We start from the raw sequence: 25,171 nt of genomic DNA, 5'->3' as shown, positions 1-25,171 counted from the left end.
ACTCAACCTGTATACCTAAAATTTATTTCTTTGCTTCTGTTCTAGATCAGACAAGATGTAATGTATGGATATTGGATGGGGATCTCTATCATAAAGGTCTCCTGAAATTTGCAATGGAAGCCATCTCATTAAAAGACACTTTGGTTATGCTGGTTGTAGATATGTCTAAACCATGGACTGCTTTAGACTCTTTACAAAAATGGGCAAGCGTTGTAAGGGAGCATATTGACAAATTAAAAATTCCTCCTGAAGAAATGAAAGAAATGGAACAAAAGAGTGAGTATTTTTAAAGTGAAGAAATGTGATGGGGGTGTGTGTGTGTGCACGCACACATCTGCACAGACTTTTGTCTAAATGCATCTTCAAATACAGTAAATGTACTCATTCCTAAAGAGGTTTTTTAGATTTAGAACCTTAGGTGCGTTACAGACCGCCGAAAAGCGGCGGCCTGTACCCGCCCCTTTCCCCGGGGTATCGGCGCCTCAGTGGCCAGAACGGCAGATGCTGAGGCCCCGATCCACTGCTTTCCAGGCTGCGGGGAAGCAGCAAAAGGCCGCTTCCCTGCAGCCTGGAAAGGGGTGTCCTTGGGGCTTGAAGCCCCGTTGCTGGGTGCAGCCGTGTGAAGGCTGCGCCCAGCGGCACAAACCAGGAAGGAGCTCCAAAACGGAGCTCCTTCCTGCTCCGCGCAAAGGGCGCACTAAGCGCCCTGGTGCGGAGCAACAACATCACATCCGCACCGCCCCATATAGAGGCAGCGCGGTCATCATGGTGGCCCCCATGTAGATGGGGCGCTGCCATTTTGTACGGACTGACTCCGTACTAAAAGGCCCGTTTGTAACGGGCCCTAGTTTAGAAGCTTCCTATAATTAATTGGTAGCCCCCCTTTATGAAAGGAAATATTTGTCATAGTCACCTGATTAACTACATTTGTATATGCTCATAAGCTTTGTGAAAATTTTATAAATCCTTTATGTTGACTGTTCAGATTCTTGTTATCATAGCTGTAACATCTGGTATGTAGTTCTTATTTACTATTTCTTTTGAGAATTACATGATTTAAGATATGTTGACCCACTCCCTTGAATATTTACCCTTGGACAAGAGTTCTAAGTCCATTATAAAATTGCTATGTTTTGTAGAGTTCAGGTTGTTTGCGCATAGAACAGCTACATCTTCTTCATTAAGTTTGTGTTATGCTTTTTATCTTATTAAGTGCTGGAATATGTTTGTTTTGTCCTCAAAGTTGTGTACTCTAAAAATATTTGATCTGTGTTATCCCCAGGCAGCTCTCCATCCTGGAAAGGGGCGGGGAGCCAATTAAAGGGATGGGAGTGCGGGGGAAGCAATGTACACTCTTCTGCCTCTCTTGCCCTGCCCACCTGTCCCTTTAACTAGCTTCCTCGGAGGAGGGAAGTTATTCGCAGTTTTTCCACATTCGCGAGGGTCTTGTGCCCTTAATCCCCATGAATGTGCAGGGACAACAGTACTAGAATGTATTCCTGATACAGCAGCTCAGAACTTGCATAGTAACATTCCATGCATGCAGGGAGTTTCTCCATATACTTCTCTGCAGTTTCACAATATGCACTTCTGACATTGTGGTAAATGCAGAATCTCACACTGGCATTTACTCTAAGCTGTTCTAGAAGATCAGTATTAAGATACTCTAAATTTCATCTAATATGAAACTTGTGTTCCCTCATTTGGAATGTTAAAAATTTCTCATATAGAGCAAAGGTAGAACTCCTGAAGGGTTCTAAATGTTGCTGGATTGCAGCTCTCAACATTCTTTACCATTGGCTGTACTGGCTAAGGCTGCTGGGACTTGCAGTCCAACAGAATCGGGAGGGCTGCATGATTCACACGCTCTGTAGAGAGTGATATATGTAAGAGTAGTCTGTGGAAAATAAGAAGGGCAATAAGACTGTAAGAGAGCAAGTTAGTACATTTCACTCTTTTGTTTAGTACAGGCTACGTCTCTGTCCATTTTGATTCCTAGTTTTCACATGACACTGTTCTCAGCTTATTAATATTGTAAAAAGTAACACTGGGACGGGATTTTCTTTTTTAAATGTTTTCCTCTAAAATTCAGTGGACCTTGCACCTGTTCTATATTATGATAGCTGGTATAAGCATTGTATAAGCACATATTTGGTTGTATGCCACTGAAAAAAATGGGAATCATGATGGTTTAAATAGATTAAAGACTAAATACACATAGTTCACAAATACACATATTAGAGCCTAAGTACTTAATATGCTTTATTCCCTTAAGAAAAAATTGTCACGAGTTGATCTGAGAATGAAGGAAATAGGAGTTGAGCAAAGAGATGCTTCCCCCCCCCCCGTTTCATTTTCTGGGTTGGTGAGAGGAGGAATCCACACAACTTGGGTTTCTCCCATCATCACCCAGAGTCAGGCAGCAAGAGCAGTCTCACAATGGCAGAAGACAGACTTTCATGAATCTTCCCACTCAGTTATCATGGAGACCAGTTTACTTACTAAGCAAGATAAGTTATGGGACAGTGGATGTGTGCAGAATGTTAAAGGTTTACTTTTGTCGAACTTCAGCATTGTGATTCTTTATTTGTCTGTTTGTCTCTTTCAATCTGGTTTCAGTTGGGTTGCAAGGTGTCTCATTCCACCATAGCCGTGTGGATTAAGGCATACATCCTGTTGGCATATAACTAGGCAAGAAAGCTTTGCCCAGCTAATGTGATGGCACATTCCACCAGAGTAGTACCTACTTCAGTGTTTTCCACTAATTTCCCCATTATTGACATTTAACATCAGCCTATTCTCAGCTTCAGCTGATATGCAGCTATGACCCTTCCTAGAACTGAAGGACCTAAAGATGGTAGTGCATGCGCTAGTAACCTCAAGGCTGGACATCTGCAATGTGCTGTACATTGGGCTACCTTTTTACCAAGTCCGGAAACTCCAGCTGGTTCTGAATATGGCAGCTAGATTGGTTACAGGTACATCCAGGAGTGATCACATCACACCAACCTTAAAATCATTTCATTGGCTGCCATTAGTTTCTGAGCAAAGTACAAAGTGTTGGTTATTACCTTTAAAGCCCTTACATGGTTTGGTTCAGGTTACTGACAGGAGAGGTGGAAAAGAAATTAATCATCATCATCATAAGGCAGCCAGCTGGAGTACTACTTCTTCATTCATTTGTCATTGTGATTGACACATTCAGGTTGGTGAATGCCATCTTTAGAAGAAGGGTAATGCTGGAGGTGGTTAGGAACTAGTGTGTAGTTATTGCTCTCCCTCATACTTTAGATTGAGAGTTTGCCTATATCCCAAGTTGTGTGCATTCTTCCTCTTACCAACCCAGACAATGGTCTATTAGGTATTTACTATGAAGATACATTCTGGGTTAATGAGAGGAAAGATCCCACCCTCCCACTATGACTGCTGAATCTTTCTCAGGGTGTGATGGGTTTATACCTTTTTTTTTTCTCAATCTGCTATTGCTCTAAGTTCTTTATATTCAGGCTTGGATAGTAAGTGAATTGGTTTCCAAGATGTCTGAATGGAAGGAATAATCAAAGTCTGTCTTTACTTTTAGTGAGGCCATGTTGTTTTTCTTGCCTGACTCAGGGAGGAAATGGGAGAAACAAATGTTACTGCCAGTGGTGTCCTCATGCTTGGTGTCACCAGGTTTTGGGTCTTGAGTGGCTGTTGGGCAAATGAGAAAGGGATGTGATGCCCTTTCTCATTCACCCAGCTGCCGCACCAGCCCCATACAAGGTGTACTGCCATCTCGGGTGTACACCCCCATCTGGGATGTTACCTGGTGTGGTTTGAACTCACCGCACACCACTGGTTATTGCTGTTTTCTTGGTTAAAACAAACTAAAAACTTTGATTTTGGGCTTGCATTCATCTATTTTGAAAGTTTTAATACCTATTTTATTTATTAAATTTGTTTAAGAACTTTCTTATATGTAGTGTATCTTTTCAAGAGGCTATAGATTGTTCTCTGGAAGGAACAATGCTTCTTGAATCTTACTGTCTACCTTTTATTGTATCTCAGTTTGAAATACTTTGTATGATTAAGAAAAACATAGTTAACACAGCTAAGCAAAGGTAAACATAGCTGAGCAAAGATAAATAATGTGCAGTGTAGTTAATGTGAATATAAGTTCTTTCAGAAGCAAAATAACTTCCAGTGAAAGGGATCTCATCCACGTTTTTCTCTGACTTTATTTCAGTCGTAAGAGATTTCCAAGAATACACGGAACCAGGAGAAGACTTTCCAGCTTCTCCACAGAGGAGAAATACTTCATTACAAGAAGACAAAGATGACAGTGTCATTTTACCACTGGGTGCAGATACACTAACATGTAACTTAGGCATTCCTGTAGTAGTAGTTTGTACAAAGGTTTGTTTTCATATTTCAGATTATTTTTACATATATTAAGGCCCACAATGAGGTTAAACTCCTTAAAATAAGTGGGCATGACATCTATAAAGCACAGTAGTTTTGAGGGCTGATATTGATCGTTTATAAGCATGAGCATTTTTCACAGTGTTGGTTAAGTGTTAACAAATTAGTTTATCAAAAAATATTTTATAAATCAAGCATTTATTTAAATTAACGTTTTTAATTCTGAGACAGTTTAATACAATGGTCCCTTTGTATACGTGGGGATCCATTCCAGACCCCCCCCCCAAACATATGTGAAAAACGCGGGACCTCAAGTCCCATTGATTCTAAAGGCGACATGCTCCTGCGGTGTGGGTGCACACACCATTTTCCCCCCCAGGCTTACCATCTGCATGAGCTCAAGTCCACGGATGGCAAGCCCACGGATGATGTGAGCAGACTGAACAAATATACTATTAACACTATTTCTATTTTGAATCTGCACAAAATATTGTTTATATGTATTAAATTCCACTGACATCACTTTCTAGAAGTGTTCATCTATGTGTTTCTCCTTCCTGTATCTTAAAACAGGATTGCTGTAGTCAAGAAAGTACCTGATAGCAACAGGACAATAGAGAAAAGGCAACTTTGTGTAGGAATCAGATCACTTAGGATGTTAAATATAAAAACCATCACCTAGACTAGAAAGCCAGGTCAGCTGCTGAATTGATGGTTTAATGTGATCTCTATCCTTAACCCTGTCTAGAAATTCTATGAAATGGGATTGTAGAATCTCATAAAGATTTTTGGAGATACACTTTTTGAGTTTTGGTTGCAGATGGAGGGGTTTTTTTTTTTATAATGAGTTAAGTGTCTATGTAAAGATTCTTGAGTCCATTAGGATTTTGAGTTCCTACCCTTTAAGCACAGAAGAAGGCAATGGCTCACCACCTTTGAACAAATCATGCCAAGAAAACCCCATGATAGATTTTTGTGGATTTTTCAAGCTATGTGGCCATGTCCTGGCATATCTGTGGCTGGCATCTTCATTCTCTGAAGATGCCAGTCACAGCTGCTGGTAAAATGTCAGGAATAAACTCTTCTAGAATATGGCCACATAGCCCGAAAAACCCACAAAAATCTATGCACGCAATGAAAGCCTTCAAAACCTCATGATAGTTTCCCCTTAGGGTTGCTATAAGTTGGAAATAACAAACATAATAGGAGCCAGAGTGGTATAGTGGTTTGAGCATTGTACTACAACTGTGGAGACCAGGGTTCAAATCCCTGCTCAACCACTGGGTGACCTTAGCCAGTCACACTCTCTCAGCATGAAATAAAGGTCAACCCCTTTCTGAACAAATCTTGCCAAGAAAACCCCATGAGAGGTTCGTCTTAAGGTCACCATTAGTTGGAAATGATTTGAAGGCACACAACAACAGACATAATGTTCATCAGGATTTAACAATGTAGTCAGTGGGCTAAGAACTGCAACTTTTACGTCTTTTTAAAAAATCTGTTTTTAAAAATCTCAAGATCCTGAGAAACATGCAGTTGGTTTTGCATGCCCCAGGAGGCTTTCTGCTTGGCCTTTTTTTAAAAAAAAGCTGTAAACCTCACATGCAAAACTACTTTTGAAGCCATGAGAAACAGTGTCTGAGGAAGTATGTTGGACATTGTCAAAATGAAGACTTTTTTTTTAAAAAAAAAATAGTGCTGAGTATGCTCAAGCCCTTGGGCATGTCTGCTGAAGCAGTTCTTGGACCCTGGCCATTATAATTAATTTCAAAAAGGGGTGAGAACTTAAAAAGTATCTAAAGCTCTCTCAGCACACTTCAGAGCTGCTAGATAGTGGATGAAATGGTGAATTCAAAATGTGTATTCATGTTTAGTTGCTTGAATCTTGTTTTGAGATTTATTTTAGATGAGTCCAAAATCATAAACAGCTACAAACACGGGTCTTCCAAGTTTCTACAGTAAAAAGTGGGCTTCCTCCTCTTAAGAAATCCATGTGTTTCAAATACATTATATTGGTCCTAGAGTAGGCTCTGATTTGGAGGCATCAGCAGCAGTCTCCCATCTTACAAGTATTTACACAGGGAACATTCTTGAAAGCCTAGTAATTGATGTTAAAAAAAACTTGCACTGCAAAAGCAGACTGTTAAACTCTGTGTACTGTCATTTGAATGGAGTATGTACTTTGAAGTTTCAATGATAGTATAATGCTGATATATTGATTTTAAATACTGTTTTATTTATTTGCAGTGTGATGCGATTAGTTTGCTGGAAAAAGAGCATGATTACAGAGATGAGCACTTTGATTTCATTCAGTCACACATCCGACGGTTTTGTTTACAATGTATCCTTTATTAGTAAAATTCATCCTGGATGTCTGGGTAGCTGTTATCCAAAGTGACCTTATAAAGTCACTCAGTGCCCATGAGAAATGATACTAACTTGGCTTGACCATATCTTCATTTGAACTTGAAAACTGTGTGTGCAGCCTTGGAACAAACTTGGATATTAAATCATAGTTTAAAACTGTTTTAATATTCTGTCTCATTTCATAGTTAGTAACCTTAATGTCCTGGTTCAATCAAAATAGGAAATCTGCTTTCTAGATGCCATGGCTTCATTGTTTGTGCTGTGAACTAAGGAACAAAAGGTGGCGTGTGTAATCAAAAAGTTTGTTTATATTTTAATTTATTGAGCCAAAGATATGGTTATCCAAAACAGGCATCTGTTAAGATAAACTATATTCTCAGTAAGTCTGGTAAGTGCAAAACAGTTAACCATTCTTCAGAAATCAGTGTTTTTGTTAAGACTGAAGCAACATGGTGATGATAATATCAAACACAGCTATATTTATTGTCTACAGTCCACTATTTAAGAATCACAGGATAGCAGAGAAGTGAGGATGTGATATTAGACTTGGGATGTAATTAAGAAGTATTTAATTCTATAGGCGTTTGAAGGCTGATGGTTCATCCCTGGTAACCTGCTTGTAAGAATATATACCTGTTTCTCCAGTTGTAGATGTGATGACAGTTTTGCCCATCATTTTGGTTGTGAACGTGTTTCACTTATTTGAGCTAGACTTGTGTTAAAACTAGCACCTGTTAACATGAAGAAGCTGCACCCCATTTTGGTGTAACAAGTTATGTCATAATTGTTTGTAAAAATGAAAATGTTTTTGCTATTTGAGTAGTCTGATTAAGTTAGCTTTTTCTTAAGAAACATGGTTTCTTTTCCTCATTTTGACAGGGAAGGTAATTAATACAGTGGTGCCTCGGGTTACGAAATTAATTCGTTCCGCGGCCGCTTTCGTAACCCGAAAAGCCTTCGCAAGCCGAAAACCCATAGGCGCTAATGGGGAAAAGCCGCGATTTCGTGTGAAATAGCGCCGAAAAGCACCAAAATTTTTTTCTTAACCCGAAAAAACATTCGTAACCCGGAACAGTTATTTCCTATGGGATTTTTTCGTATCCCGGAAATTTCGTAACCTGGGTATTTCGTATCCCGAGGTACCACTGTAGATTTAAACCTTAATCTAACATAATGATCTCAATATTTGTATTAGGTTGCAATATATTACACTATTACTGATTCCAAACTGACACTGCCAAGCAGATAAAAATTTATACATTTTCCTTAACAAATAATTCAGATGGTGCAGCACTTATTTACACTTCAGTAAAGGAAAATAAGAATATTGATATAGTGTATAAATATATTGTCCAGAAACTATATGGATTCCCCTTCAATTCACCTGCCATTGTTGTGGAAAAAGAAGCCGTATTTATGTAAGTTACTTAGTTATTCTTCTATCATAAATTTATCTCATGTTATAATGTGTAGGAAAAATATCATAGATTCTCAAATGAAAATTCTTGTTCTGTTTTGAAAGATGATTATCTTTTTATAGGATGTAGCTTAATAAAAAAGAGAAAAGTCTTAACTGTTTTTGTATCTTCAGTCCTGCAGGATGGGACAATGAAAAGAAGATAGGAATATTACATGAGAACTTCCAGACTTTGAAAGTGGGTGACAGTTTTGAGGATATTATTACAAAGCCTCCAGTCAGAAAGGTAATTATTTAACAGTATTTTTTTAAAAAAATACTGTTTTAATTTCAACCAACTATTTCATTTTCAAGCATAGGAAATTATTTCAAGTGACAGTAATACAAACCTACGTTTTGCCTGTCACTCTTTTTTTAGGCTGCAGTCAAGTGTATTTGGAAGTAAATGCCATTTGAAGTCATTGAGAGAGCAGATTTACGAATTACATCTGTTCAAGACTAACATATATTGCTCCTAGCATACCATCTTTTACTTGCACTCTTTCATAAAGTAGGGCTGGAAATGAAGGGATACTATCCATCTGTAGAGTTGGCCATTAGGAGAAGCATCTTTGGAAAAAAAAAACCTAGGCATAGAATATAGTGGGAAATGTGAATTGGGACATATTTAAACGTATGAAAGCCCAGTCTTAAGAAGGTAATAACATTAATAAAAAATAATAAAATAATTTTAAATTTATATCCCGCCTCTCTGTCAGAAACAACCGTTTTACAAGTTAAAATGTTACAATCCCAAATCCCAGTATCCCACAATTAACAATTTAAAAACATACCTTAAAATAGACAAATCAGACAGTGGTTATAGCAGAGTCAGAGGGGTGATGGGTTTCGATTTAGTGGCTGGTTATCTATTCAGGAAAGGCCTGCTGGAAGAGATCTCACTTAACAGCCTTTTAAAAGCTGTTTAAGATGGTAATATGACGGATCTCCTCTTGCAGGCGATTCCATAATCTGGGAGTGGCTGCCAAGAAGGTCCTCTGGGTGGTTGCAGACAGCCTAGTTTTCATAGCCTGGAATAAATTCCTCCCAGAGGACCTGAGTGTGCGGGGTGGATTATATAGGAGGAGGCAGTCCCAAAGGTAGGTTGGACCCAAGCCATTTCGGACTTTAAAGGTTGTACTGCGCCCAGAAACTAATGGGCAGCCAGTGGAGTGATTTTAAAATAGGTGTTATGTGATTGCTTCTGGCTTTACCAGAAACCAACCTGGCTGCCATGTTCTGCACTAATGGAAACATTAGGCTGGTTCAAGTCATAATTTGGCTTAATTGTCAAATATATACACTATATAATGGGAGCAACAGATATGTCAATTTATCATCGTGTTTTGTAACACTGAGAACTCAGTATCACACTAATTCTACATGGGGCACTATCTCTATTACATGAGATGTGGTATTGCTAAATGTTTTACAGTGTCACTGATGAAACCATTTAACAGCATAGAAGTTGAGAGGTAGAGGCGTGGAGTTATGCCAGAACTGTGGATGGCTAATTTATACACCAGTATAGAGGCATTTCAGCAGTGCTGGAGTTATACCAGGAGTTGGCAATGGCAGAGGGCAAAGGGTGATTTTCCTGTATATAGCCACTCCTATGGATGTCACCTCTGGCCGAGGATTGCCAGTAATAAAGCTGATTCCAGGGGAGGGGGAGTTGGGGGTTGGTGGAGTGTAAGGGAAGTCAGAACAACATATTTTGGCAGTTTTGAATGTTTTAAAAATATTTTTGGGCTGTATTTCAGTGACAAAATATTAATTTGGGATGGGGATGCGTCTGTAGAAGGCATAAAACAAGTCCCCATTTTCTCCACCCCTGCTCTATATGATGACATGGAAGTGTGTTGGTAATGTAATTAAAATGGGATGTAGTGTTGAGTTCCTTGGGTATAAAGCATATTTATACAGAATGTAATACCCGCTCCCACAACTGTATAAATAGGCTTCATCCGTGGAGCATTAATACCACTTGAGACTGCATCTGAAGAAGTGGATTTATATCCACCCAAGTTCGTACAAAAATAAAAGCCCATTAAGGGTGTTGCCATATTTCTTTTTTCCCCTCCCCCTTCATTCCTTTTTTTTTTTTATTCTGTAAGAGACTAACATTGCTATTTCTTTTGAAAATCAGTACTTTCAAACTGGATTTGCTAGAATAGAGGCAGCCTGTGTAGATGAGCGAATGCAGGAACAATATGCTCTCTATAACAAGCTCTGGTTAGTTAATAACCAGTCTGGTGCATTATATACCACCCATGGCCTTTGAGCCATCTTTAAGAGTATCCCAATATTGGACTCACTAAAAAAGTTGATACAGAGGTCAAAAAGTAAAAACTATAAAATTATTCTGTAGTCATCCATTGCATTTATTTTGAGGATTCCAGTGTCTACATTTGTTACAAATTGTTCTAATATTATTAAATATTAACTTCGTAATAAATAATGTTAATATTAAATATTATACTATTAAACAAACTAAATAATACTAGTTCCAGTATTATTAAAAAGTTCTTTTCCTTATTGCAGTTTGTTCATGAGAAAGAGATAGTAGCAGAAGATGATCAAGTATTTCTTATGAAGCAACAGGTAATGACTGATTTGTATGTACTCTGCATATTCTTTTAAATTGCATTTTATTTAAACTAGAATTAAATTAGATTAAGACTTGAATTTATTGTCTTTTCCTCATAATGTGTGTTTCATTTTGTTTTGCAGTCCTTGTTAGCAAAACAGCCACCTACTGCAGCTGGAAGACCAGTGGTTAGTCATGATTGTTTAAATACTAATACCTTGATAGTAAACTTATATAGCAGTGAGCTGAATATGGTTCCTTATTTTGGTGAAATACCACCTCTACATATTCCTTGTCTAAGAAAAGGGCTTGTGCGCACATGCACATTGAATGTGCTAGTAATTCAACTTTTTGTAACAGGGAGTCCTGGTGGCGCAGTGGTTAAATGCCAGTACTGCAGTCACACGGTTGTGAGTTCAATCCCAGGCAGGGATCCAAGGTCCACTTAACCTTCCATCCTTTCATAGTTCGGTAAAGTGAGTACCCAGCTTGTTAGGGCCAATTGGCTTACACATTGTAAACCGCTTAGGGGTGCTAGTTCACTGATAAGTGACATAGTAATGTACTTGCTATATTGCTATAAAAGCAGTAATATTTTCGCTTCTTTGGGCTGTAATCTTGTAGCATCTACTTGTTTGGCCTAGCTGAACTCAGTGGGGATTACTTCTGAATAGGATGACAGTGTTAAGATAACAACTGGAAACATAAAATATAAATATAAATTCAAAGATAAGATGTTCAGAAGGGTAGAAAATAGTATAGACAGTCATGATTGCTCAAAAAGAACATTGTCGAGCTGGGAAACAGGTGCAGAAAAATGAAACCAAAATGATTAAAGGACTGGAACATCTGCCCTATCAGAAAAAGTTACAGTGTTAGAGAGAAATGACGAATAAAGGAAGGAAAGCTAGAGGTATATGGAATTATTTAGGATGAAAAATATATAAGGGAAAACCTTTATTCTCCTGCATAATACTTGATCCTGGGTTCATCCACTGAAACTGAACACAGCTCACAGGCAAATTAGAGTCCACTGCCACAAAGTGTAGTTACAGCTGCTAACTTGCTTGGGTGGCTTTGAGAAAGGGCTGGATCAATTCATAGGGGATGGTGCCATGAATGGCTGCTAGTGAGGATGACTGCCTACTACGGCCAATATCATTGCCCATATGTTGTATTTAGAAGTGTGAGGCAAAAGGTGCAGTTACACTCAAGTCCTGCTAGCAGGCTTCCCACAGGCAATTGATTGGCTACCGTGGGAACAGAACATTGGAATAAATAAGATTTTCTTCTGACCTAGCATTATGTTCTTAATTTTTTTATAAAAAAAGAAAATAGATGTTACTTTTTTAAAAAAAACTTGTCAAAAGCTTTACTGTGTAGCACAAAGAAGAAATTATTTCACCTTAGTCATTACGTGGATAGCATGATTTCTAGATGTTGAAATGGGATCCTTGACAATGTAGAGTCAATTTTCCATTAACAGTATTTCCATTCTGAGTATAAACTGAGTAATTTATAAATACTGTATATGTCTGTTAACTAGTCACCTGTAATTTAAACTTCCTATGATCCTTTGCATTAAATGTCTCAAGAAACATCTTAAGAGTTGCCTCCCATATTTTCTGGAAGCTCAGTATTTCAACTTGAGTACGTACTTCCTTTGTAGGATACCTCACCAAGAGTCCCTGGAGGATCTCCCAGAACACCAAACAGATCTGTCACTTCCAATGTTGCCAGTGTTACACCCATTCCTGCTGGATCAAAAAAAATTGATCCTAGTATGAAGGGTAAGGCCCTTTACTGTTTTTTTCTAATTTAAATATCGATACATATTGTATATGAGTAGTAAATGTTTCTTGTTCAGACTCCTTCCAATAGATTATTCTGTAGATTATCGGTGATGGTGTAATTACTAAAATGCAAAATTCCAAATTAACATTTATTCAGTTGAAGATAGTAGTAAGTTTCAGATGGTGGGATATAATTCTTTCTCCAGGATAGAAATTATCCTTGTGAATTGGACGAAAATTGAAGAAGAAGAACTGCCATGGCTTAGTGGAGTTCTGGGAATTGTAGTTTGTTGTGGCACCAGAGCACTCTTCACAGAGAAAAATAAATATCTCACAAAACTACATTTCCCAGAATTCCATAGCATTGAGCCATGGCAGTTAAATTATTTCTGCACTGTAGATGCAATGTTAAAGATCTTATACATAGGAGGTCTGTAGAAAGTAAAATCATCTAGCAGTTAGATACTGATTACGTTTTCCTAATACATTCTGTTGGGATATTGGCTTTTAATGTTCAGTACATGAATCTGTAATGAAATATAATCGAAATTACATTGTATAGAAAACATATTTACAGTTATTAAAAGATTTTGAATTAATTCGTATTAACACAGTTTTAACTTCCTTTTAGCTGGAGCCACAAGCGAAGGAGTCCTGGCTAATTTTTTCAACAGTTTGCTAAGTAAGAAGACAGGCTCACCTGGTGGACCTAGTGGCGTTGGCAGTCCTGGAGGAGTAGGAGGCACGGCTGGTGGCAGTAGCAGCAGCTTGCCAACATCTGCAAAAAAGTCAGGTGAGTGTGCAAAAATTGTATACAGTAGTTGGATAAAATGGACATTTTTGGTCCCTTTCATTTTGCCTTTGGCCCCTTTCCCGCAAGTGTTTTTTTGTTCAGAGATGGGGGATTCTCTTATTGCGTGCTTTGCAGCAGACAGATGACCAGGTGAAACTTACTCTTTTTACTTACATCAAGTAAGAATGTTACAGAATGCAAGAGTGTTAGAACAGAAACATGTGCAGGGTACAGGAGGACCTGCCAGAAACTGTAATATTGTAAAATGTTAGCATGTTTGATAACGACAAGAATTGTTTTCACTGTACTATATTGATCTTCTCCATGAGTGCTGAATTGGAATGCTCTCATTTACGAGTGGATAAATCTATCAAGCTTAATCATTCTGCTTCTCCTTTTAACACTAATAGAGTCATTCTGTCTCAGTTTTCCATCAGAACTGTCTCTTCTGTGTATTGGTAGGAAGAGGCTTTTGTAGAGGTTGAAGTAGATTGCGGGGTGAAAACTACATTATATGAGACCTTCAAAGCTTTGGCCAGTGTAGATTCTGTATTACATTTCTCTTCCTCCCCTGACTTGTAAACAGGGACACTTTCGTATTAAGCCTGCCCTGAAGCAATCTAGCTAATGGTGCTAAATATGTATGCTGCAAAAGATTATTTGCCATGAATGTACTATTGTAACTAATGGTGGAACTACACATTACCTTGACAAACTGGCATTGCCAAAGCAACATGGGGGTAGCGAGATATAAGTGGGGGAGAATCAGTGTGTATTTGAGAGGTGCTTATATCTTCTTCACTCTATTCTTTCTTGCATTGTTCTCCCCTCCCTTCCCCCAAATCCCTCTTAGATCCATCAGAGAAGAACAAACTAAACATGCCCTGTCACCAGCTGGTTCTCTATAAGTATTCCCTCCCCCATCACCCTTACTGGCATCAAAAGACAAATTCTGATTAGAGAACTGTATAACACTTTTAGAGTGATAACTAGACATTATTGATAAATGTGCAATGTGTCCTGAAGCTCAGGGCTTCATCTGGGAATGAACTACATTTTATAATAATGCTGGATATATTTAATAGCAACTCTGTATTGACTGTTGTGATCATGAACACTTGATATACACTATTTGTAGGGTATGTTTCACATAAAACAATACATGTTGCTTCCTTTTGTTTAGGCCAGAAGCCTGTCTTAACAGATGTTCAAGCTGAATTGGACAGAATGTCGCGAAAACCAGATCTGGTCTCTCCAACGACACCAACATCCCCAACAGAAGGTGAAGCATCTTGAAGACACCAAATATAGCCATTTATTCAATTTTCTGGGATAATTTAAACTTGCCTCTGCTTCTTCCTTCCGTGACTGGGACTAGGGAGCTGACACACTTTCAGAAAAGGACAAGCAGTTCGTGTCTTTGTGTTGCCCAACATTGTAAAAGGGAACTGTACAGAGGGAAAGTTATCACACAATGTAAGACTCTTGTTCACAGTACAATGTGGCATTCAGAAGTATCTGGATTTTGTTTAAAAGTCAGTGTAATTCTGTAAATTGGAAGTGTCCACTTAATCATTTCTAATGCAAAAAGCTGCTTGAAGAGTTGAAAAGTTGATATGCAACATGGGCACTTAATTTATACCGATCTCCCAAACTTTTTAGTTCAGTGCAATTTTACAAATTAACCTCAAGGGGGAGGATTTCCTAGGTTTTGTTGGAAAGAGAGCAATCAACTGTTGTTTTTTGTGCACCATCAATAAACTAACTGAAATAAAATTTAACACTTCATTTGGAATATGACTTCAGACTGCGCTGATCTCATTTGATGTTTAAACTGGATTAAACTACTTGAACTAAACTGTCATGCCAGGATCTATTACACTATCAAGGATTTACCAGTGAACTGTTTTAAAGTGCTAGGATTAAAGCTGGATAACCTTAAACATCTAAAAGATCATTTTCAAATTAACCTGGCAGATACCTTGAAAATAAAATTTTCTGGGAAACTTCAGACAGACACGTAACATTTTGAACATTGGCTGTATGTAGAATGCAGTAAATGTTACCCTCTATTTTTTTAAGTTAATTGTCTGCAGATATTTCTTTTCATATAGACCTATCCATTTTTTTGTTTTGGGAGCAGAAAGTGCATGTATGTTTGATAATGTTGTGACTTTCACATATATCTCTTTAATAAGTTCCCCTCTAGAAAGGTTGTACAAATGTTGACAGTTTGGGAATATAGCATTTGTTTCTTGCCCTAAGTAACAGTTTTTCTGTACTGTTCTCACATGATTCTAATAGTATCATTTAGAGAGTTGATCAGGTCATTTAACAGTACTGCACTTTCAGTTGCTCTCAGACCATTGAATTTGCTCTGGTGGTACAGTGATGAAATGCTGGTACTGCAGCCAAAATGTTGTGAGTTCGATCCTGCAAGGCTCTAGGTTGACTGGGTCTTCCATTCTTTTGTAGATCGCTAAAATTAGTACCCAGTTTGCTGGGGCAATTGGCTAATACATTGAAAACCAATTAGAGAGTGCTTAGTACTATAAAATGGTATAGAAATGTAAGTGCTATTGCTAAAAATCACCACTTGTAAGAAATACCTGCTAAAATTATAGATAAGATGTTGTAAATTAATGATTCTGTTTACTTTTAGTGCAATATCTTGCACAAGATCCAATACTTTAAATCTGATATGTAAGTGTTTATAAATCAGAAGTGGGAAGCTGTGGTCCTTCATCTGTTGGACTGCAACTCTCTTTAGATCTAGCTAGTTAGACTGCTAAGAGCTGTTAGTAAACAAAGTTATGACAGCCACAATTGACCACTCACACTCTATATCAATGCTAGGGTTTGCTTTTTCATGGATAAATGGGGGAAATATGTGATTTATACTAATATTTTAGGTGTATCTACAGTATTGCACACCCTGCCTCCGCTGGAATTTCATTCCCTTCCCACAAAAGACTGCAGTGGACCTAAAAAATACAAGTTCTCTCCCTTTCAGTGCAATTTACCATATAGTATGTGGGATGGTTGTTCAAAGAAGCAGGTGCAAAAGGATTATTAGGCACATGGAATTTCATACATGATTCTTCAGATCATAGCTACTATATGTGACAGTGGAAAGAAATTAACACGAGCTTCCCCATGCGTCTGCAGCAAATTTGAAACTGCTGCTTGTAAATCCTTCTGTAAAATAAAGACATTTCTAAAGGGGAAGTTAAGGGAACTCAACAACTAACAGATAAAAGAAGACACCTCAGCTTATGGCTACAATGTGTTTATACCATTAAGATCTAAATTTGTGGAGAGAATGCTTAACCTGAAAGGAACAGCTTTCCAGAAGACTACAAAGTTCTTGAATTCTAATCAAATCTGTTCAACCGTTGAACAGATTATTACTGTGTAAACACAGAATGAGCATTCTGGTGCTCATTTAAGATGTGCATGAGTTTATCCAACAGATAAGGTAAGTATCATGCTTTTCACTTATTACTTAGGATTGAATTGTTTGTGCATATCAATATACTGGTATAATTCTTAATTACATACATGTAATGCTTCTAATATTTAGCCTCTGCATACTCACATAATTTGTTCTATTAGAGTGTGGGTATATCTGAACATAATAAATAAATATATTCAATACTGTCATGTTCCTTAGAAGATAGCTCTGTTGCAAAAAAAAAGTACATACAGGTTACATTTCTTTATTCCTGTGAAGCTTCTGAAAATATTTTAACGAGGCACATAAATTTAAATGGGACAAAAAGAAATATTATGAGCACTTGACCATCAATATAATTTGGAAGTCTACCCCATACCAACAGCAGGATAGGAAAGAAACATGAGAGTAAGATGGGGAAAAATTGGTTGAAAAGATGGTTGAATGTTTAAAATGGATGACATAACCAATGTTTTAAGTGCATTAAAATAAATGCTAGCTAAATGGAAAAAAAATCTAGCAGAGATTTTAGAATGTACTGTATCTGCTTTTCAGAGAAAGAGTGTATTGTGGAGCTTCCAGGGAAAAAGAGCTTTATGACACTGCCACTGAAAATGTCATTCTCCATTCCTTCCTTTGAATTTTGCCCATGGTTTGTGTCCAATAGATCAGAATCAAAGATCACTATGCGATACAAAGGCAGAAGCCTCTTCTCAGGTAGGTTGGGATTTAGCTGTTCAGTGTTCCTAAAGTACGTACAATAGTATTCTAGCATAGAAAGAATTTTAAAAATTAGATATTTGCAAGGGGAAAGCAATGATAATAATAGCTATGACCATTTAGCATAATAATCTCCTACAGAAGGGTGTCTCCTCTGGTGTTGAACCTTGAGGCAATGACCGCCATACATACTCAACTATAAGTTGAAAAAATTATCCCCAAAAATCTGGGTCAACTTAATTATTCAGTACAGTGATACTGCTTAGAAAGGTACTGAAAGACACACTGCCTGTCTGTGCCTCGGCAGTGATTTCTGAAAGAGCTGCCTAGGCAAATTTGTGTGCAAAAGAGGTGATTAACCTTCCCATGAGAAAGAGGTGATTAATCCAATGTTAAAACCTCTCCCCATCCTCCTACTCCCACTCCTCCCTGCATCTCTCAGATGACCAAACACCCCATTTCCCTTCCCTTCCCTTCTCAATCCGATGTTAAAACCTTCTCTCCCCATCCTCCTCCCCCTCCCTGCATCTCTCAGATGACCAAACACCTCATTTCCCTTCCCTTCTCAATCCGATGTTAAAACCTTTTCTCTGCATCCCCCCTCCTCCCAATCTGGCCATCAGACCCTATTTTTTCTCCAGTCCCTTCCATTTTCAATCTGATGTTAAAACTTTCTCCTCCAGCACCAGGGAAGTGGTGTTAGGAGGAGGGGGGGAGGGAAGTGGTGTTTTCCCCCTTAGATCCTTTGCTACATGCCCCTAAGTTTTACTCTCGACTTATCCATGAGTCATATCAAAAGCCATAATTTTGACCCGAAAAATCTGTCCTCAACTTATGCATGGAGTCAATTTGTACACAAGTTTATACAGTGTATACAGTATGTTAACTATTTTCAAAGATGGCATGCAAACAAGCAATTTTATTTCTTCTTTCTGCACATGTGTACTTTGAAATTCACATTACGTCCAATCTTAATAATAATAATAATAATAATAATAATAATAATTTATACCCTGCTCTTAATCCAGCAAGACAAAATGGAGTAAATATAAGGAAACTTACCACTTGATGTTCTTTTCTTTCTTAATACACAATACCTGTTTTTATCTCTCCCGACCAGAAGCACCGTATTCTTAAATTGCTGCTAATACTCATAAGAAGATCTGTTACACTTTTGGAGATGTCCACAAGGGGGAGGTAGCAGATCTCTCAATTGGTTTAAATGAATAATTTACTAGCGTTAAGTGAACACTAAAGGACATTTCCCTGTGACGTGTTTTGAACACCCCCACATAATCATTTTGTCTGAAGAGTTGAAAGATGGCCTTTCTAATCTTAAAATATACTTGTGAAGTACTAATGGTGTAAAGCTCAATGTAAGAATAGATTGTGTGTATTGTTTATTCTACTCCCATAGCTTGATTATATGAGCTATTTACATTATTATTATTATTATTATTATTATTATTATTATTATTATGCTTTATTTATATAGCGCTGTAGATTTGCACAGCGCTGTACATACAAACAATAAGATACGAATAAACCTGCCCAAGGCGTACGATCTAAGAAATAGTAGCATAATATATATAAATAATACATAACAATACAGGGAAGGGTTCAATAAAACAGGCAACAAATTAAAAACGTCAAATAACGATACTGTATTTCTGTGCATAGTTGCCTAGGAGGAAACTTCATGGAACTTAATTTGAATAAAAGTTTATAGGATTTGATGCACCCACATTTATATATGCTAAAGCATTGCCACAGCTAGATCTTAGACACTGGTTTGATCCAACATGTCTCTCCTTGTGCTCATGTTTTTATTTTTTAAAACACATCATTATTCCCAATACAGATCCTTGGGAATCCCACTGCTACATCTTTTGATTGTGGGAATTGTTCATTCCTGTTCTGTACTTCCTGTTCTTTAACCAGTTTTGTTGTTTGTGTGCCTTCAACCAACTTATGGTCACCCTAATGTGACCCTATCATGAAGTTTTCTTGACAAGTTTCTTCAGAGGTTTGCCATTGATTTCCCCTGAGGCTGAGAGCATGTGACTTGCCCAACGTCACCCAGTGGGTTTCATGGTCAAGCATGGAATTAAACCCTGGTATCCAGAGTGGTAATTGAACACTCAAACCACTACACCATGCTGGCTCTCTTCTTTAACCAGTTAGTGATTCTTAAAAGAATCTCTCATCTGATCTCATGTCTGTTAAGTCTTCTCAGGAGCACTTTGATCATTCTCCTTATCTACATTTGTTGACCCTCTGAAAGAAAAGAAAAGCTAGTGATGGGTTTACCTTTGTAGAAGCCACATTGATTTCTTTTCTGCAGGTCTTGTCCTTCAGTATTGGAGATTGGATTGTGGCTTTCCAGATGAACCATACGTTCCAGAAATCTTAGGCATGATATCCAGGAGTGATGAATGGTGGGAGCTGCAGTCCAACAATAACCGGAGAGTCACATTACAGACCCTGCATAAACTCAATTTTGTTTTTAATAATGCTTTGTTATTTTCATTAACTTTATTTCTTATTACCCGTTTCTCTAAATTTCTTAGATTCTCTACTCAAAAGTATCAGTATTGTGTAGCTATTGTGTATCATTTGCAGTAAAGACAGACACAAAAAAGACACTTTTAAGACTAACCAGTTTTCCACCATAAACTTTCAGCCCAGCTGTCGTTTTGGGAAAGAAACCATTTCTTTGTCCTTCTCTAACCTCATTGTCATCTGAAGGTCTAATTGCCTCTTTAGTTGGTTTCCTATTCCTGATTTAGGCTGCATCCACCCTGCAGAGATAATCCAGTTTCATACCACTTTAACTGCCATGGCTCAATGCTATGGAATTCTGAGAATTGTATTTTATTGTGGTCCCAGCGCTCTTGGACAGGTAAGTGTAAATGTCTCACAAAACTATAATCCCCAGAATTCCATAGTAGTGAGCCAATTAAAGTGGTGTCAAACCGGATTATCTTTTTAGTGATGCAGCCTTAGTGGTGTTTATTTAATGGTTACTCTTCATGAGTTTGTAAGTCTGTTCCTTATAATTCCTTTCTCCTGTACTGTTTGCTTGGAGTCCCTCTGTGCATATTTGTGGGTTTCTTCCCTCTAACTTGGTGAGTCTTTCTCTTTTCGAAGGAAGCCAGTAGGCCCTCCATACTGAGAGGCTTCCAATAGCATGCATTTCACTTGACTTTGTATTACTGTGGCTTTGAATATGCGTACACATTCATGTTGAGCCCATGGCCCCTCAGCCACTGCTAGATATGGCTCAGAGCTGTAAAACATTTGAACACCTGGATGAGGCCAATCCATAGGTAGGGTTTGAAACAGGAGTGGTTCCCCATCCTTTTCTCTTTAGATTGAGGGTTCTTTGTCATTTGTCAGCTTATCTGTCTGGAGGTCCCTTTTATCACTTGGTTGCCTGGTCCAGTGTGCAATGTGCAATGTGACAGGTAAAATCTGGACAGAGTCAATAAGAACACTCCACTTGAGTATGCCTAAGTATTGGTATCTAAGATATTTATACGGGAGAATGAGCAGGCTCTTTGTTAGTCTTTTAGGCTACAGTCCCCATAAGGAGATACATAGAAATCTCAGTGTCTGAGCACATTACTTTCATTGCATTAGAGTGCATGCAAGGCATAATACGTTCAATCCGTTACAGTATATGACAGGTAAGATGCTACACTTTTATAAGTCTTGAACCTTTGTACCATCTCCATCTCTTTAGCAGAAACTATGCTATCTCTAAATAGGCATCTTTGGACACACAGGTGCACCGAGAGGGTTAATATCCGTGGGCAGTGCTATATCTAACAGCATCCATTATATCTATAAACATCCATAACAGGCATTCATTATTCATAATAAGCATATCTATGTAGCACAGGCTAGTTGAGAGCAAATATTCTCTCTCTTACCAGCATGGTCTGTATCAGAATAATCTGGGTAGTTATCAGCTAGCAATAGTCCATCTTTGAGGTTACATAGAAGCCTTCTCTCTGATAGAGGTGGATGCTCAGTTGCCTCTTGTCTGTCTCTTCTCAACTTGGTTTGTATCTTCCTAGCCTACCAGCTGACATATCCTGTCCAATAAGATAAAAGATGTCCATTGTAATCCATTTCTGAAAATATTAGTCTCTTCCTTAAAGTTAATGTAATGCTGGGTAACTTGGCTCTTGGCTGTCTTTCATTAGATTACATCAGCCATCTGCACCAGCCTTTACGCTTTAATGCAGCACCTGTCTTGGGTTCATTATCAATCGATTAACTGTTGGTGTTTCTTAGTGTTTTTAGTTATGCTGGTTATGCCACTTCCCTGAGTTTGTGGGGACCTCAGCCAGGGCTGTTGAGGACAGGGTAACTTAGAGGTCTCTCTTTCATAGGATTGCCAGAAGTCGACTCGATAATGGCTAACAACAAATGCCTAGAATTAGCCAGTGTATTAGTAACACACATATCCCACCCTCCCACAATATGTAGGGCTTTCTGCTTTACATTTTATGCTTTTTAAACTCATTGTTTTATCTTCTAGGTTATGAATTTCATAAATTCGTATCCAAATCAATGCACATCCTATATCAGCTTGAATCCAGATCTACCATCTCCAAGAGTTCAACACTCACACAACTCTAAAACAGCAAAAGTATCTCGTGGCAACTTTCTGACATACAAATTTTATTTCCCATAAACATAAACCTGACTACCAGATTGGACACGTCCACTACATCAAAGCGCTCAACAGCGCTGCTGTGGATCCACCATACGCCTCTAAACACACTAGATCTTATCTGGTTACAGAAGACAAGCATTGTCAGGCCTGGTTAGTACCTGGATAGGAAACTACCAGGAATCATCTCTAAGGATTTGTTTTAAAACTATCCTATCTAAAACCCTGGAGAGCTGCTACCAGTGACAGTTGACATTACTGAGCTGGGTCAATGTTCTGATTTTGTACAAAGTGAGTGCCTATTAATTTCTACAGACAGTAATTTGAATGTTAATACAACACTGAGAGTGGAAGGTGAGGCCACTTAAAAGTGTCACTTCCAATTTCTGGCATTCCCTGATGTTAATATTTGTTAAGTGCCAACATGTCATAATGTGAATGTAATTGACCTGGACAGCTGGCCTTCTATATTGCTAAGTGGTGTTGAGAATTCTTTCAGACTTCCATACCTGATCTGAATTTCAGAAAAGCAGCTGTGTGACCATTTTATTCTATGTTGCAAAAGATTTATTTCAATGCTATTGTTGCTTTCCCAGCCTCATTCCTGCAATGAAACAGGAAAAATAACATAATCCATTGGGCCACAAATACTCCACATCAAAATTATCTCAGCAATTAGTAAATTGCTATATTTGTCCCACTTTACCCATTGTTTTCAAACAAACTATTAGGTGTTTCCCAAAGCACAACTGTACACTGATTTCACATTAAATGCCATGTCTAATCAGAGTTACTTTTCCAGCCATACACTAGAATCTTACAGATTTTCATCTGCTTTCTATTCTTAACCAATCTACCTCTTAAAAAGGCCATCTCTGTAGGTAATTTTAAAATCACTTTTTACATGTTCTCATGTGTGCATCTCAAATATAAAAGTTACACTGACTAGAATGGCCTTTACATGAACAACATCTTGACCCCTTGTATCACGGTTATTTGCCTGCAGCTGTTTCATGCATGCTGGCAAACAGAAAAGCCATAATAAAGTGAGATGCTTATCGTGTTTGAGCGCCCTTTCACATCACACAGTTTGCATACCATGACTCTTCTTCTGCCATGGCAACATCCTGTGGTTTGTAGTTGGGGGGGGGGGCACTAGAGCTCTCTGGCTGACAATTCTAAATGCCCCTCCCTAAACTGCAAATCCCAGGATTTCACAGAATGTTGCCAAAGTAACAAAAAGTTGCACTATGATTTCATAATTTGACAGGGCACTGAGTTTGATAATTTGTTGCTAGGCAGTATATAGTATACAGAATTGAAGCTGTTGTTGTTTTGGTCGAAAGTTGACCTATATATGGTTGAGGTGGAGGTTAAATTGCAAACAGGAGGCTCAAGATTGCTTCAAGCCGCAAAATGCAGCAGCCAAACCGGTGTCAGGTGTGCAGGAAGACCAGATGTCATAACCACAAAAGGAGAAGGCACTGCAAATGTAAGACGTTGCAAAATAAAAGCTAGTAATACTAATATAAATATAAATTCTTTTCTTACAGTTTATTTTACATTGATAATACATATACTGCATTTTATTATGTACCATATTTTTCTGATGAACAGTCAACCTCATGTATAAGCCAAGGCGGGTTTGGGGGCCACAATTATGGATTTTGATATGACCTGTGGATGTTGAGAGTAAATCCAGGGGTATTTAACAATGGATGTAAATAACAAAGCAAAAGAAAATAATGCCAAAAATCTTACAAAATTCCAACTATTTGTGCTTATGCTAAAAGCTGGACGGATCAGGATGAATCTATGGTAAATGTGCAATGTATGGAGGGAGGTGACCAGGCACAAGTGGGGCTAAGAAAATGCACATGTGTGAAAAAAGCATGAAAAGGCAAAGCAAAGTCCAATTCTTCTTGGTGCTCCTTTAAGGATTTTCCTGGCCAGGCATTCCAAAAAGTCAAAAGTGGCACCTTGACAGAGAAAGTAGAGGGGGTCGGTGCTTCTTTTGGGTGGACCTGGGATGGACTACGCTTTTGGCACTCTACTCAGAGAAGGGGATGATTCCTTTTTTAAAATAAGAGTTAAAGTACAGTACTTACATTGACTCATGGATAAGTCGATCCAGGGTTTTTGGGGGGTCAAATTTTTGACCAAAATTTCTAGCCTTATCTTGAGTTTATACAGTATCTGCATTAAAATGCCTTACTGGCTTGCAACATAGTTGTAAAAACCTGAGCAAGACAAATGCTTAAAATGTTTAAAATTGTACTTTTAGCAACAAACCCAACTGAGTCTACATTTAAATTATTCCTTTCATTTGTCCATTGTGCTGAAATGAAGGGGGAAAAAACCCTTTGCATGTATCCCCAAGCAGCCCATTGCTGAACATGTTAGCTGTCCTTTTCCTCTCCAAGAAGCAAACACACCCTGAGCTCTGGGTGCTAGTCTTGTCAGCTGCGGCTCCTAGGAAAAATGAACCTTATCCTCCTATTTGCAGTGAGGACAGGCTGCCAAGTACACACATTTCTCGAAGGGGAACAGCAAAGGTGGTCCTAGTCAATGGGCTTCTTAGGTCCAAAAAAAGACTGCAGAAATAATCCAGTTTGAGACCACTTTAACTGTTCTGGCTCAACGCTAGGAAATTCTGGAAACAGTAGTTATGAGACATTTAGCCTTTTCTGTTAGAGAGCTCTGGTGCCCCAATAAACTACAATTCCCAGTATTTCCTAGCACTGAGCCAGGGCAGTTAAAGTGGTTTCAAACTGGATTATTTCTGCAGTGTGTTTTGGGCCTTAAGACGCATGCTCAACATGGAGGGCATTTGGGAATGTTTCCTGGATAGAAGGTTGAAATGTAAGCAAGGTGGCCAGATGTCCTTACTACAAAGGAGCACCAGGCACTGCA

General features: G+C 38.3%; 1 protein-coding gene across 2 annotated transcripts in view; it reads left to right on the top strand.

The window, feature by feature from the left end:
- The window catches only part of DYNC1LI1 (dynein cytoplasmic 1 light intermediate chain 1), a 32,031-nt gene extending 16,831 nt beyond the window's left edge, over positions 1–15,200 (top strand). The window contains exons 4-13 of one of the 2 annotated variants that reach the window (XM_042475872.1): positions 46–276; positions 4,226–4,395; positions 6,649–6,742; positions 8,051–8,186; positions 8,360–8,471; positions 10,769–10,828; positions 10,958–11,002; positions 12,484–12,604; positions 13,239–13,400; positions 14,584–15,200. In XM_042475872.1, the coding sequence (XP_042331806.1) occupies positions 46–276; positions 4,226–4,395; positions 6,649–6,742; positions 8,051–8,186; positions 8,360–8,471; positions 10,769–10,828; positions 10,958–11,002; positions 12,484–12,604; positions 13,239–13,400; positions 14,584–14,696 (1,244 nt within the window). In that variant the 3' untranslated portion in view covers positions 14,697–15,200. The remainder of the gene's footprint in view (positions 1–45; positions 277–4,225; positions 4,396–6,648; positions 6,743–8,050; positions 8,187–8,359; positions 8,472–10,768; positions 10,829–10,957; positions 11,003–12,483; positions 12,605–13,238; positions 13,401–14,583) is intronic. The other variant, XM_042475873.1, reaches the window with a different exon arrangement.
- The last annotated feature ends 9,971 nt before the right edge of the window (positions 15,201–25,171 follow it).

Source organism: Sceloporus undulatus, chromosome 6 (assembly GCF_019175285.1).
Source record: "Sceloporus undulatus isolate JIND9_A2432 ecotype Alabama chromosome 6, SceUnd_v1.1, whole genome shotgun sequence".
In the NCBI taxonomy this organism is placed as follows: domain Eukaryota; kingdom Metazoa; phylum Chordata; class Lepidosauria; order Squamata; family Phrynosomatidae; genus Sceloporus; species Sceloporus undulatus.
This window is presented reverse-complemented; position numbering and strand designations above follow the sequence as displayed.